This window comes from Chinchilla lanigera, unplaced genomic scaffold (genome assembly GCF_000276665.1).
Source record: "Chinchilla lanigera isolate Chin_1 unplaced genomic scaffold, ChiLan1.0 scaffold00070, whole genome shotgun sequence".
NCBI lineage: Eukaryota > Metazoa > Chordata > Mammalia > Rodentia > Chinchillidae > Chinchilla > Chinchilla lanigera.
Window position 1 is genome coordinate 1,096,764 of NW_004955471.1, and position 14,482 is coordinate 1,111,245.

General features: G+C 37.4%; 1 protein-coding gene across 3 annotated transcripts in view; it reads left to right on the plus strand.

Moving 5' to 3' along the window:
* Inpp4b (inositol polyphosphate-4-phosphatase, type II, 105kDa) overlaps positions 1 to 14,482 on the plus strand; it is a 353,691-nt gene that overhangs the window by 158,759 nt on the left and 180,450 nt on the right. For all 3 annotated transcript variants that reach the window (XM_005400857.2, XM_005400855.1, XM_005400858.2), the window contains one exon: positions 8,890 to 9,037. In XM_005400857.2, coding sequence (XP_005400914.1) covers positions 8,890 to 9,037 — 148 coding nt within the window. The remainder of the gene's footprint in view (positions 1 to 8,889; positions 9,038 to 14,482) is intronic.

Consider the following 14,482-nt stretch of genomic DNA (forward strand, 5'->3'; position numbering starts at 1 on the left):
GCATGCTGGCCTTCATACTCCGAGAGTGTGTGCCTGATAGCAGTGATTTTCATTAGCAGGGTAGATGTGCAATTCTGCTCCTGTCAGGGATAAATACAAGAAGTTTTCCTTTTTTATCAAGATACTTTATTGTGGCTTTTAGTTCATGCTTCAAAATGGAACCAGATTTTCCTCAAAATAAGTTCCCATATCTTTGATTATTTTTCCCAAATTGGATTAAGTTGCCTACTACTGTTTCTTTGCAGAAGAGGCTAGGGTGTGAGTTACTAAAGTAGGAGCATTGCGTATTTATCCCCCCTTTTCTTGGTATTTATAGTACACATATTAAGAAGAAATGGACCTTTACGTCTTACAAATTGAATTCCACATTGTTTAACTTGCACCCTTTCCTAACGATCTAATAAAAGTCTATCATGGTGCACTGGATCAATAATTTATTGGTACAGTAAAAATATATTATTAAGGAATAAGTTGTCAGCCCTGCTGGATGTACACCTTGATATTCAACAGAACCAGACAAGATAGCTAAATCCCTCATGGCCCTTCAGATAAAGGTGATTCCTAAACTTGAGCCTAAACATGGTGGGGGTGTGGGTTGGGATCTGAAGCTTTTCTTTCTTAAGTTTTATGGGGAACAGGCTTCAAAAATGAGACTGTCAAATGAGGGACAGTCTGGGTATGCATACAGTTCTCTCACTGATGCCCACTTAAACTGAAAAGCGCCCAGGTCTAACCTGACCTGGTGCTGGGGTGGTCATGAGCCAGAAATGGACACATGTCCAGAAACAGAAGGTGTAAAACAGTCAGGGGCTCAGGAGGCCCGAGAGCAGGGCATAGAGTGCTTGGGGGAGGGGCATTGCAACCCTTTCCTCCTGAACATGTGGAGGATCTCTAGTAGCAGAACTCAGTAGGAACTCTGTAAATGCTTAACAATTGACTAATAGCATGTGTATTATATCAGAATGTATGCTTTCAGATAAAAGGTAACTGAATGTTTTCTATGAGAAAGTTGTTCAACTTTAATCACTGCAGCCGGGGAGATAGCTCAGTGGCACAGGGCCTGCCTGGCAAGTGCAAGGTCCTGGATTTGATTTCTGGTAGCAAAAACAAGCAAAATAAAACAAAGCAAAACAAAAAAACAAATTAAACAATTAAGTCTGGAGTAAAATAATATACTTTCCTTAAAAATTACTATAAAATTCTCATTTCTAAATAGTTTCTGTCCCATGTGGTACCTCAGATTTTAACTGCCTTTCACGGTACCACACGCCTGAGCTAAGTATTGAGATAACAATCTCCTCACTGACACCTGCCCTTATTTATGATTCAGAATGAGACTGTCAAAAATATTTCCTTCTGTGCTGATTCTCAGTCCAGATAAATTCCAATTAAAAAGCAAATCCAAGATTATCCCTTATTTTTTTTGCATTCATCTATTATTAAGTCTACTGCTTTATCAAATATCAGATGATATTATTTTAATATTAATGTAGATCTGTTGTTTTTGGAAAATTTTAAACAGATTTTGCCCTGGAGTTTATAATTCTATGGTTATAACCTTGAAACCATTTTGGTATATAACACTGATCTTTGCTCCTCTTTACTTTCTTCTAGTTTGACATTTGTTGTTTTCATTGGGACACAACCCGTTTACTGTGGTGTTTTTAACTTTCTATGTATTTTCATTGCTGTGTAACAATATGTTTACAACTGTGAGTAGCTTTGGGTGAAAGAACACATTTTATTAATAACCAATGAAACTATCTTTAATTCTGCAGAACTTCAATTCTGTTCATGTTCTAAGTCAATTTACCTCCTCTATTGACCACTTCTAGTAAAATAAAATAAAATAAATAAAATAAAATAAAATAAAATAAAATAAAATAAATAAGATAAAGTAAAATAACAAAGGCATGAGGATGATATGGTCAAAAGTTAACGTTCTGTGGAAGAATATGAGGACAACTTATTTTTTTATTTTAAAGGTAGAAAAACAAACAAAACAACAATGAAGACAAAATCAAAACAACACAGATACAACAAAAAACAATACATGACCTCAAAACAAAATTATAGGTGTTAACAATGGTTGCTACATTACATTCTGTTATCGTCGCTGAAGTTGTTCAGTGCACCATATGTAAGAATGTAAGATTGATCAAACAATCAAAGACAGTAACAAGTAATAAAAAAGAAAAAACATTGAAATGATGCAGAGCTTCACTATACAAGATGGTAGGAGTCCAACAGTGGTTCTTATACTGCATATTGTTTTCAGATCAGTTGTTCTGATTACCAGATACAAGCATACAAAATTGGTCAAGAAAAAAGACAATTTTAAGCATTGACTGTGAGGAGCACTTACTTTATCCATGATGGAGCTTCCTCTCATTCTGAGGCTGTGCTGTCCATTGAAGTGGGACCCTTAGGTCCTTTCTTATCCTTTCCCCGACTCAGTTCAGACAGGGGTCAGCACTCCAGCTGCTCGTTTCATGGAGAAAGCAATAACAGAAACACCCGAGTTGCATTTCTGTGGAATGTTTGCATTTCCTGGGCCCTGTGCTGTGTACAAGAGATTACAAAACAAAAGGACAACAGCAGCAAAAAACAAACAAACAGAAAAACAAGGACAACAGGGAAAATAGCTGCATAGATTCCACACCCCTACATTTTCATGGAGGACATGAACTGGCATATGAGTCCACTGTTCATTATCACAACAAACTACCTGAGGTAATTCAGTTCCAAAGAGAAAATATTTATTTTGACTCTCAGTTTTGGAGTTTGCACTCCATGAACATGTGGCACTGTTTGCTTTGGGCCTTTCCTGAGGCTGGCACATCCTGGTGGGAGCATGTGGTGCAGCAGACTTCTCCACTAATGAGGTGTGACCCAGAAAAAGAAGAGAAAGACCTCTGGGTTTCATACTACCCTTGGGGGATACACCTCCAATAATCTGAGGGTTTTCTAATAGGCTCTGAGCCCTGAATTTTTCCATGTATACCTGCCAATAGCGCCACCTTGAGATCAAAACCATTAACACATGGTGCTTTTGGAAGACAACTGAGGCAGGTAACAGTTTGGTAAGAACTTTGATAGATGGGGAAGTACAATAAAAAAACAGAGACATCCACTGGAGGGAAGCAGTGGTGACTTCCTGGAGGAGGTGTTAGCTGAGCTGAGTTTATGGGCTGATGACCTGTAGCTAAATGAGAGTTGGTTTCCTTTTGGATGCAGGGGTTGCCTTGAGCAGAGTTATGTTGGCAAACAACTTGATGACTGCGGTGGAATGGAATATGTGTTTGTAGCTTTTCCAGGTGTATTGTTTGTTGACTGAAACCAAATGAGCAGAGCTGAAGCAAACCTTTTTGACCATCCAAGATCTAAATCCAAGTTATACACACTAAATTCCCCAAGTGTCACCAGTTACAGACCAATGCTACTGATATGTTTTATTATGTCATCTGTTACGGTTTGTTGCATTCTTGGCCTTAAATTGAAGATTGAAGCCCAGCTTGTAGTTTTGGCTGAATTCAGAAAGCAGTACATTGTACAACCCAGCTTCCACACTATTTCTACTCTTTTGTTCTATTTTGTTTTGTTTTTGATTTAAATACAATGTAGGTCAGGCATGGTGGTGCACACCTTTAATCCCAGCACTAGGGAGGCTGAGGTAGGAAGATTGCCCCAAGTTTGAGGCCAGCCTGCGCTACATACTGAGTTCAAGGACAGCCTGGATTGCAAAGCAAGACCCTGTCTTAAAAAAAGAATAAGTACATGCATGCATACATACAGGTATGCAGTCATACGTACAAACAATTTAGACTTTATAACATGCCTAGAAGAAATGTCACTGTAAATTTCTTGGGATTTTAACTTTTGAATATTTTTTCACCTGCATTTCTTCTTATAAAGCTACCTCTTTGCTGCATCCTCTGAGCTCTCCTTAAGTTCTCCTTCCCCTCTCTTTTCAGGTAGCCATGCTCAGGACTGGGCTTTTTGTGATCTCTTTAGGCTTTTTACATATTGTCCAATCTTAAAAAGAGCCAATTTGCATCTCAGATGTATATGCATTTAGGGCATTTCCAAGCACACATGAGGGAGTGTCAGTATCTAATTGACTCACAAGGACTTATCCTGAATAAATATAATGTAGCTTTTAGAGAATAGGCAATGTGTGCACATTCAGATGAATAATTAAATAGTTAAATGACTGCATAATTGAAACTACAGAATGAATAGAGTCTTTATAAGAATCTGCAGTGCATTAAAAGAGTTATTTTGCAGGGCCAAAAGCCAATAAAATCCGATCCCATTTAAATATGAATCTTCTACCCAGTCCTGAAAGCAAGGAAGCACATGACGATAACCACAGATAAGCTGCCTCACGGAAATATAAAAGATAACCCCATGAAATGAGTGTTTGAGCTTTCTGATCATCCCTTGGGCCCTTCATTCTACTTCCAAAATTCTTTGTCTGATCAACTCACTGATATCCCCGGCACTCATTTTTCATATAAACGGAAAATAAGAAACTGTCTTAGTTACTTTTCTCTCGTTGCTGAGACAAAATACCCAACACCCAAAATGAAGGAAGGAAAGGTTTATTTAGCTCACAGTTTGTGGAGGTTTCAGTCCATACTTGGCTGGCTCCAAGGCAGAAGATAGCAAAGCAACAAGAGCAAAGCGGGGAATGGCAGCCGAACAGCAAAGACCCAGAGCAAACCGGAGGAATGGCGGCAAGCAGCTTCTTTTTCCCTGCCTTACTTTGTAAACAGGCTACCCCCACCTAAGGGGCGTGTAGCTCTCACATAATCTTTGCCCTCCTCTTCCACAGGCTCAGGATGTATACAAAGTAGGTATCCTGGCTTCCTGCTGAGTTACTTAGCCAAACCTCTAGACTCCCCAAGTTGACACAATGTTTCAACCATAACAGAAACCATCCTAGGATATCTCTTCTGTCTCTTTTTTTGCTCCACATTGCCTAAGCTGCAGTCTTTTCCACATATTTGAGTTGTTTTAGTGGAACATTTCCTTGGCATCTTTATTCTGCACTATTTTCAACTGCTGCAGCTTGGCCTCACAATTGCTGGATCCTTGGAAAAGCAGGTGGCCCGCTACCTGGTTAAGCAGCCCTGTTGCGGAGTCTGGGAAAAATAATTTAGACGTTTGTGTTGGCCTGCCATGTTGGAAGAAAATACATCTTAAGCAATGAACCACAAAATGAATATATCCAATGAGATCCAGACCCATTTAAAACTTTACTTTCACTAAGTTACCACAAGACCATGGATAATGTGGTTCAAATTATTGTAACAACTTTTCTCTTAGTAGTATCTATCATATGGTCTTTTTAGGAACGGTTTTAGCGAAAACATTGTAGAAACGGTGTTGGAAGTACACACAGGTTTGTCTTTAAAGAGAATTTGTAGTAGATGTTACCTAATTACTGTTGTTTGTTTGAAGCTATTGTATGGTCAGAAAACCTGCTGCTCCGTGAACAGACACTTGTCACAGTGTAGAGTCAGAGCTGGAAGTTATTCACACACTCATCTGCTCACTTACACAGCTGGAAGGTGTGTGCAGAGCTGTTGAAATTGTATCTGCTCTATCATGGAGAAGTGTTAAAAATTGTTGCCAAAAGCACTCATCATTTGTGGCCCATTGTTCAATATTAGACCAGAATTACCAGGCTTTTCTTTTATATGAGGATGATTAAACCTCCCCATCATCTGCGCAGCAAGAAGTTTGCAGTGGGATCATCTTATTTGGTCTTTTGGTAACTTGTGTAATAAATTTGAATGCAATTAAAAGTCAGATTGTATTTTTTTTATTTTAAAATTCACACTCTATTCTAAGGTATTTGATGGTGCACACAGGTATCCCGGCCTCAGGCATAGTAGGTGTTCAATGAGGAATGCTGCTGGGTCCAACCGAGTTACAAAGTAGATCCCAACATGCCTGCATTGAAATACTGATGATCATATACAATAACAAAGGCATCTGCGTCTCAAAATATCAAAGCTCATATCATAAATGTTAGGGAGATGATATTAGATGTTTTTGCGTGATTAAGTTGCCTGACATTTGATTGTTTGACTCAAGTGTTTCATTCGAAAAGGCAGCATTCCCAGAGGGTTTGGAGTTTGTGTTCCTGCTGGTCAGAGGAGAGTTTCAGAGCTCATTAATCAAACTGCCCTTGATTTCTACCAAAGCTGTTTCAACAGAGGTTTTATATTTGGAACACACTGAAATGTTTGAAATGAAAAACAACAAAAATGTTGAAGGACTTATTTTGGGATCAACAGAGAAATACATTTATTCTTTCTGATATAATTCAAAATGTAAATTGTCTAAAACATAATTATTGACCTGTAAAGGGCAAGCAAAATCCATGGATTCTTAACTATATTTGGAGCTACAAAGATTTTATGTTATTTGACAAAAAAAGAGCAAAAGTCGTAAGTATAGTTGAACCACCTAATTGAGTATGTGTTGCTTTGGAACAATTTGGACACTTTAGGGATCTATGTTTTGTCTTACCATAAAAAGATACTTTCACATTCCTAACAATGTTATGATATTAGAATTCATGAGATCTCATCTTATGTGATGAAACCTGACACCATAGTGTGTTAAGAATGTATTTTTCAACTCTAAAGGCATGCTAATAGAAGGAGTAAAATGCTTATATATTTGAAACATTGTCACTCTAAAAAGCAATGAAATATAGTTTCTTTCATTGACAAGGTATAAATTCTTATATTTCAGATAAAGGAAAATAAGCATAATGAACTCTATATATGTTTGTGATAAATTCTACTTAAAAAACTTTAAAAAATTATAGGTCTATTTTCAAATATTTTTGGACATACAGCTCTAGATTTTAAAATATTTTCTCTCCAACATACTGGAAATATTCTAAAGTGTTCTAGCCTTTCTTGGCACTGTTGAAAAAATGAGCCTTTTGCCTAATTCTTGGAAAAAGTATAGAAGTGCACTAGAAGATTTGGATCAGGTGGTTGAAAAATGTGATGTTTGAAATCAAAGTTCCCAATGTGATTGACACTGACTTTGTTAATGATAATTTTTACAGTATACCTTTGAGAATGGACGGTTGCAGAAGAATAGATAAAAAGATTCTCATTTCACTGTTCAGGAAATTAATCTTAGTGTTTACAAACTAGTGAATAAGATATGACAGTCTTTGGGCCAGGGACATAGCTCAGTGGCACAGCATCTGCCTGGCAAGCATGAGGTCATGAGTTTGATTCCCGGTACAAAAAAAAAAGATATTACAGTCGTAGAGATCGCAGCAGTTCTGAAAGATGCCTTTTATTATAGGTTAAGGAGACTTGGACCACACACTATTCTCAGTATTATTTAAAGTCTTACATCCATTTCAATATCAACCCTGATTTCTATCAACTTTATTGAAAACTAGGTCAGTTAACAATAGACCCTTGTCAGGTGATTGATATGATTGTTTTATTATCCACTAAGCTTTGGTGTATGAATGTAACAAAGACATGCATTGTTTAATGGAAGTGGGAAAACATTCTAACTTGAAATGTATGTCTTGGAATTGTGCTGTGAGTTTATGAAAATGTGTAAAGTATTGTCTTAATAACCACCCCTACATTATTTTCTAGAACAGGTTGTTCGAATAGCTTTGCTGCTTCTTCCCTGATCCCTGCCAAACTATCCTAAGTGGAGTTTCCTCCTATCCCCTTCTCTTGCTTCTGATGAACTGTGAACTCAGGGAAGTTATTGACTCATTGAACATATTAAAACCTGCATAGTGTTTGAATTTCCATACATTTTAAGCAAAAGGAAGGAACCTTCTTGACAGAGAAAAACTTTTATTAGTAGAACATCCTGAAACTCCTAAACTAACATATCTGTTGTTACTTGCTGTGTAAGTAGGTGAAATTGACTAAAAGTGATGGGAAAGAATTTGGAAACATTTGTTCAAATTGTGTGTTATGTGTTGTTATGCTTTATGTCTTTGTGTCCCCCCAAAGCCTCATGAGGCCATGGGGCAGGCTATTAGAGTTTGAATATGGGTGTGAGAGCTGCACCGGCCCAGGAGTGGATAGTTTGCATATGTAAGGGACAGGAAAAGAGTGCTTGAGGCGATTCCTCCCCCATTCCTCCCTGATGTGTGTTTGTTGCTTGGTGGCTGTCTGCCGCCATGAGCCGTAGCTCTCTGCCATGTGCCACTCTGCCTTATAATCTGCCAAGTACGGACTGAAACCTCCATAAACTGTAAGCGAAATAAACCTTTCCTTCCTTAATTTTGGGTGTCAGGTATTTTGTCCCAGCAGCAAGAAAAAAGTAACCAAGACATGTGTATATTATATTATCATCTATATTTACAGATACATATGCTTTATAAAATGTTTAGAAGAGTTTCTTATAATAGTAGCAGTCTGGGAGGCTGAAGAAGAAGGATTACAAGTTTGAGCCTAGACTGAGCTACTAAGCAAGACCCTGTGTCAAAATTTAAAGAAAAAGGACAGATTGTGGATGTAGCTTAGTGCAACACACACACACACACACACATAAAGTTTAAAAGAGAGAGAAATCAACAGGTAGTAATTTAGGAAACCACTAGCTACATCTATAACCTAGAGTCTGCTGTATATATTTATACATTTTTAAAAAGCTTTAACAAAGCAAGATGCTCCAAAAACTAATCAAAACTGTGGTATAAAAATAAAAGTCTTAGAAGTTCAAATGCACTAGTGAATTCTGATACAAAATATCTTCCTGGTAAAATAAATAATTAGAATGCCACCCTGGTGAATGATACTGTGAGCTGAGTTTCACCTATTCTACACTTGTTTACAAGGTAACTATTGCTTCTTTATTTTTCTTCTGTCACAGTGTTAAAGAACCCAGTCTGTAAATTATATAGATTTCCCACTTCTGACAATAAGTGGATGCAAATCCGGGAGCAGATGTCAGAGAGCATACTTTCTTTCCATATTCCTAAGGAATTGATTTCCCTTCATATAAAAGAAGATTTGTGTAGGTAAGAGAAAAATGTATCATTGTCTCTCACACTATGTAATTCTTCATGTCATTGTTTTTATTTTAACCAATAAGTTTAAGAACATGTTGTTTTGAAATATATAGAGTAAAATAGCTAAATCAAGCTAATTAATGTATGCATTACCTCACGTCCATATCATTAGTTACTTTTAGAAAATTTCTTTAAAGCATTTTTCTTTTTATTTCAACACATTTTTCTTAAGGAATTATAATATAAAACTCTACACTTTCATTGTCCACGATGGTTGCCTCTAGGCCTATGTGCTACTGATTATTTGAAATATGACTAGTCCAAATTGAGATGCTCTGTAAATGTATAATATGCACAAGATTTTGAATTCTTAGTTCACACACATTCAAATGATCTAATCATGAAATGTTAATATTTTGGGTATATTGGGGTTGAGTTAAAGTTAACCTCACTGCCTTTTCATTTTTGCTCTTTAATTATGGTCAAATGAAAATTTAAAATTATGTCTGATTCCCTTTTGTGACCTGAACTATATTTCTTGTGGACAGCTTGGTATGTAGCCAATAACATGCTTTGACCTACATTAATTCATGTGTCTTTATCTGCATGTGGTAACTGTTTCTTCAATTCCTACTTGAACTAGAAGACAGTAGTGCTTACATTGGGACTATTCATTTGTAGGAAGGCTTTAAAATAGCTGTTGGTCTAAAATCATTTAAGATTAGTGATAAACATGTTATGTTAATGGGCAGTGTTATTGTACAAGAAATAATTGTCTGTATAGCAGAAGGATTTCTGGGCTTATTGGTTGGTAAGAACTTCTGTGAACCATGACTTAAGAAATAATTTGTTTCTATACCTTTTAAACAAACCTGTAATGACTCTAAACATGCTGAATACTATATTATTGTAAACAACTTTAAGGCTCTAAATCTCAGATAATTGGCCATTTTCTTCATAATTAACATTCTTTAATTGCTGAAATATACAACAATTTATAGAATTTCTGCCTTATATTCATAGTCGTATACATAGTAGTTAATAGTACTGTATCCCTTTGCTGGACTTAAAAGTTCCCCAAGATTCCCTTTGACCTGAACCAACAAGTACACTGTGGACAGGGCAGGTCACATCTGTCAGGTACTGACAAGATCGGTTACAGTAGGAATAACTGCCCAAATACTATCTATTGAAATAAGGAAAAAGAGAAACAGAATTTTAGGAAAAATCAGGCAGGAAAGTGGGGCATGAAATGATCTGGACCAGGGAAGTAAGTGAAGGGGGACAGGAAGGAGGGTATTTAGAATAAAAGTGAGGGAGACCAGGCCGCAGACACAGACAACAGGTATGGACTGAGGGCTAGACAAGCTGGGGCCATGTATAAGGATCTTCTCAGACCGTGCAGTTGCCAACTGCTGGGGTGGGTTAATGTAAGCCCAAGTATTCTGACGTGGAATCTTTCCTGTTTCCCCACCTAGAGCATGTACTGTGAGCAGGTGATGAGCAAAGCAAATTCCAGGGAGGATAAGCAGACTTATTTGTTAGAATAGAGGAGCTCGGAGCTTGTATGGTTTGAAAAGAGTCATTCTCCTTCACATGGCTTCCTTCTAGACCACTGGACATCAAGAACTACTCCAAAGAGCTGTGTGAGGGTCATCATATTTTCCTGAAGGGCTGCTGAGAGTAGCTAGCTTTCACGGTGCTTATAGAATAAGGAAGGACTCCACATAGACAAGCAGAAGTTGTAGACACAAGGCAGAACTAAGGACCTTTGTTCAGCTGGAAAACACAGAAGAGGAGAGGCCAGGTGAAGCAGATGTAAGAAGAAAGAACTAGACCTTACTCTATGAATGGCATCTGAATAATGGCACCTGATTTACCCAGTCCTAGCTTTCCACTAAAATATCTGAGAAAGCACAGAAAATGAAACACAATGTCACTTCACAAAACACAGAAATACACACATATTCTATTTACCATAACTAATTTTGGGATAATACTTTGAGACTGAAAATCTTCGCTGACAAACCATGCATACTACTTTGTTTAAACATGGAAGGAACTAGTCAGAGAAAGTAAAGAGAAAGAGCTGTACTGCTGCCACCATCTGTCTTTTGTCATCAGTTTAGCGGCATGCCAAGGGCTGAGCCCCTGCCCTGTAGCTGTGTGCTGCTTCTGAGTTCACCACAGTACCATCTGCAACTCCTCAGTCTGCTCTGTCTCCCTTTGCTGTCTCTTTGTCCCATCCATTTTGCTGATAGAAAATCCTGGGGAGAATTGGTGAGTAGGCAGTAAAAAGAAACAAACGATTACATTTTGGTAGGAAGAGTCCTTTATAATTTTTTTGCTAGGTTCTCTTTTTCCCTTTTCACCCACAAGTGTTACCCAGCTACCCTGTTCTCTCATCCTCCTTCTTCTCCCTCTGTCTCTGTCTCTCTCTGTCTCTGTCTCTGTCTCTGTCTCTCTCTCCCTCCCTTTTCCACACTTATTCAAAGTAAAATTTCAGTAACATATGGAAAAGGTGAGCATTTCTGGTGGAGAAGAAGGAGAAGTGGTTCCAGATACAAAGTTCATTGTCAGTGAGAGCCCTAGGAACTAGGGTGAGGCAGAGAAGAAAGTCCCATTTCAGACTTATGAAACTGAACTGTATAAGAACCCAGTAGATTGTGAAAATTGGCCAGGATTGTGATCATCGGCCTGTTTTCTCTGGCTTTGGATTTCTCTGGTACCTTTCCTGTGAATCTCCCACATTAGAATGCTCTGAAAAATCCAATGAACCTTTGAAATATTATAAAGGAAAGGGAAGAGAAAATTCACCTTGAAGACTCAACAGGGAAATATAACAAGATTGGAAAAAACGTTGACTGTTCATCTGAGTACAGTGTCAGAAGATATGATTACTGTGAAGGAGAATCAGAAATCCATAGAAAAGGACCAGATAACAGGGAAAGCCAAGAAGAAAATGATAATGGAGGAAATAATGAAATTTTAAAGTGCAAAAGACAAATTTAGTCCACAGAGCTAGAAGAAAAGATTTGATACAAAGAAATCATATCAGTAATGTAGCAGACAAATATAAGCTATTCCTAAATGCTAACCAAAGGTGAAAAAGTTGAAAAGGATGAAAGAGGTGTTAGATATGCCGTCAAAGACCTCAAAATTATGAAGTAACTTTCAGTATTAGAGAAGAACGTTATGCAAAAGCTTGAATGAAGGCTGTGTGTGGTGGTGCACGCCTGTAATATCAGCACTCCGGAGGCTGAGGCAGGAGGATCCTTATGAGTTTGAGGCCAGCCTTGGCTACAAAGTGAGCTTAAGGCCAGCCTGAACTGCATAGTGAGACCCTGTCTCAAAAAACAGACAAACAAACAAACAAAAGCTTGAATGAAGACAGTGGATGGGTAGCTGTGTCCACAGGGCTTTTTTTTCCCCCCACTATGTGCTAAGGTTGGGTTCACCTTTACTTTTCTGAAAAACTGAGTAGCCAGAGCTAATGGAACAACATCTAATGATTCCTCAGAGGAACGGACTGTGCCCCCACATGGTTAATTAGGGTCAGATTATGATTTTTTTTATGAATGGAGGTGGTGGAAATGACATACTTCAGTATTCATGAGCTCAGCAAATTCCACTCACAAGATTTTCTAGAAAAGCTTCCTTAAAGATATATGTCATCCAATGGAGACAATAATTTAAAGGAAGAACTCTATTGACAATACTTTATAAATTAAAATATAGTTGCGATATAAAATTAATATGTAACATAATATTAAAAATTGAGTTAAAAGTGTAGAAATGGTAGGTCCTTCAAAAGTATTTGACACATTTTTCTTGATGACGTGGACTCTCCAGTCTGGACAAAACTTTGAAGTTCTTTTCTCAGTTGCTCTTTCTTTCCTTTACTTATTCAGGTCTGGGAAATGCTTGACTTGCTCCATTTCTCATGCTGCCTAGCCTCTCAATTAGATGCACTCTCTTACTGGTTTGGATGAAATGCTTGGTTTACCTGCTTGGAAATCTTCTCCAGGAGAGTTAGTTAACAAAAAACTCTGGGATTCTTCTTCAGGGAAAATGAATTGTTGCCTGGGCAAATTTATATTCCGATCCTTTACATGGAGAGAGATTTATAACTTCTACATTTTTCTATGTAGGTAATTTATGACCCTTTAAACCTCATCAGAATTATATGATTAACTTTTTGGAAAAGAATATACACCAATGATTAGCAAATATAAACTAACTATGTCTCCCTTCACACTTTGTTCTCTATAAAACCCACAGGAGGTATAATCAAAAACTACCTTGAATGCTTAAATGTTAAATAATTTATTACAGTAAAAGTCATTTTTCCATGAACTCCCTCAAAATATGCCTCCTAACTTCCAACACACTTATTCCATCATCCTTGCTACTTTCTGAAGTAGTTCTAGAAGTCTACTTTCTTGACTGCTTTTAGTTGTGCCTGCTTCAATGTCTGAAATCAGTTTAAAACTTTTACTCTTCATGGTCATTTTGACTTTGGAGAGGAACCAGGAGTTGCAGGATGCCAGATCTGGTGAATAAAATGGATGAGGATACTTCACAGTGATTTTACAAGCCTGCTGTCCCTTATGATGGCAGTCAGCAGCACATTCCATATTTTTGATCAAACTCCATAAAACATGAAAGAGGACTTCCAGATCTGTTGCAGAGAGTGGTGAGTGAGTTCCAAGGGACAGGAGTACTCTGAGTGCAATTACTGGCAAGGTGTCTTTTAATGGAATATTTTTAAAAAATTTAAATACAATTTTTGATCAACCCTCTAACTAGATAGATGGCTAGAGACATTTTTAGACATTTTTCTAAAAAAGGTAGTTAATAAAATATAAACTCAATTATACCCTATATCAGTAGTCAGTAAAAATTTATGCTTATAGGACCAGCTTGTAAATCTTTTTTTTTTTTTTTTTTTTGCAAGACAAATGATCTCTGTCACTACTACTTTGTTTTACCATTGTAGCACCAAAGTAGTTATAAAAAACATTTGAATGAACACAAATTGCTGTTATTCGACAAAACTATAGTTATGAAAGTAAGACTTGCCTCTCAATTACTATGCTGATGAATTTGCAAATGGTTACCCTTAAAATCTATGAAGTCTGGATTTTGAAAATCCTAGACTTTCTTTCCTGATCATTTAATTCTGTTTTGTTTTGCTTTTGTCTTTTTTTGAGAGAGAGCGGGGCTGGCCTTGAACTGATTTTGTAGCCTAGGCTGGTCTCAAGCTCACAAGGATCCTCTTGCCTCAAACACCAGAGTGCTGGGATTACAGGTGTGCGCCACCACACCCAGCCATTTGATTCTTTCAGTATCTTTTATCATCCCAGTTTGGAACTTTTATAATTCTAATGATAACTAAACACAGTCAACAGTTCTGAGTTGTTGGGTTACTATCTTTCTATATGATCATTTAGC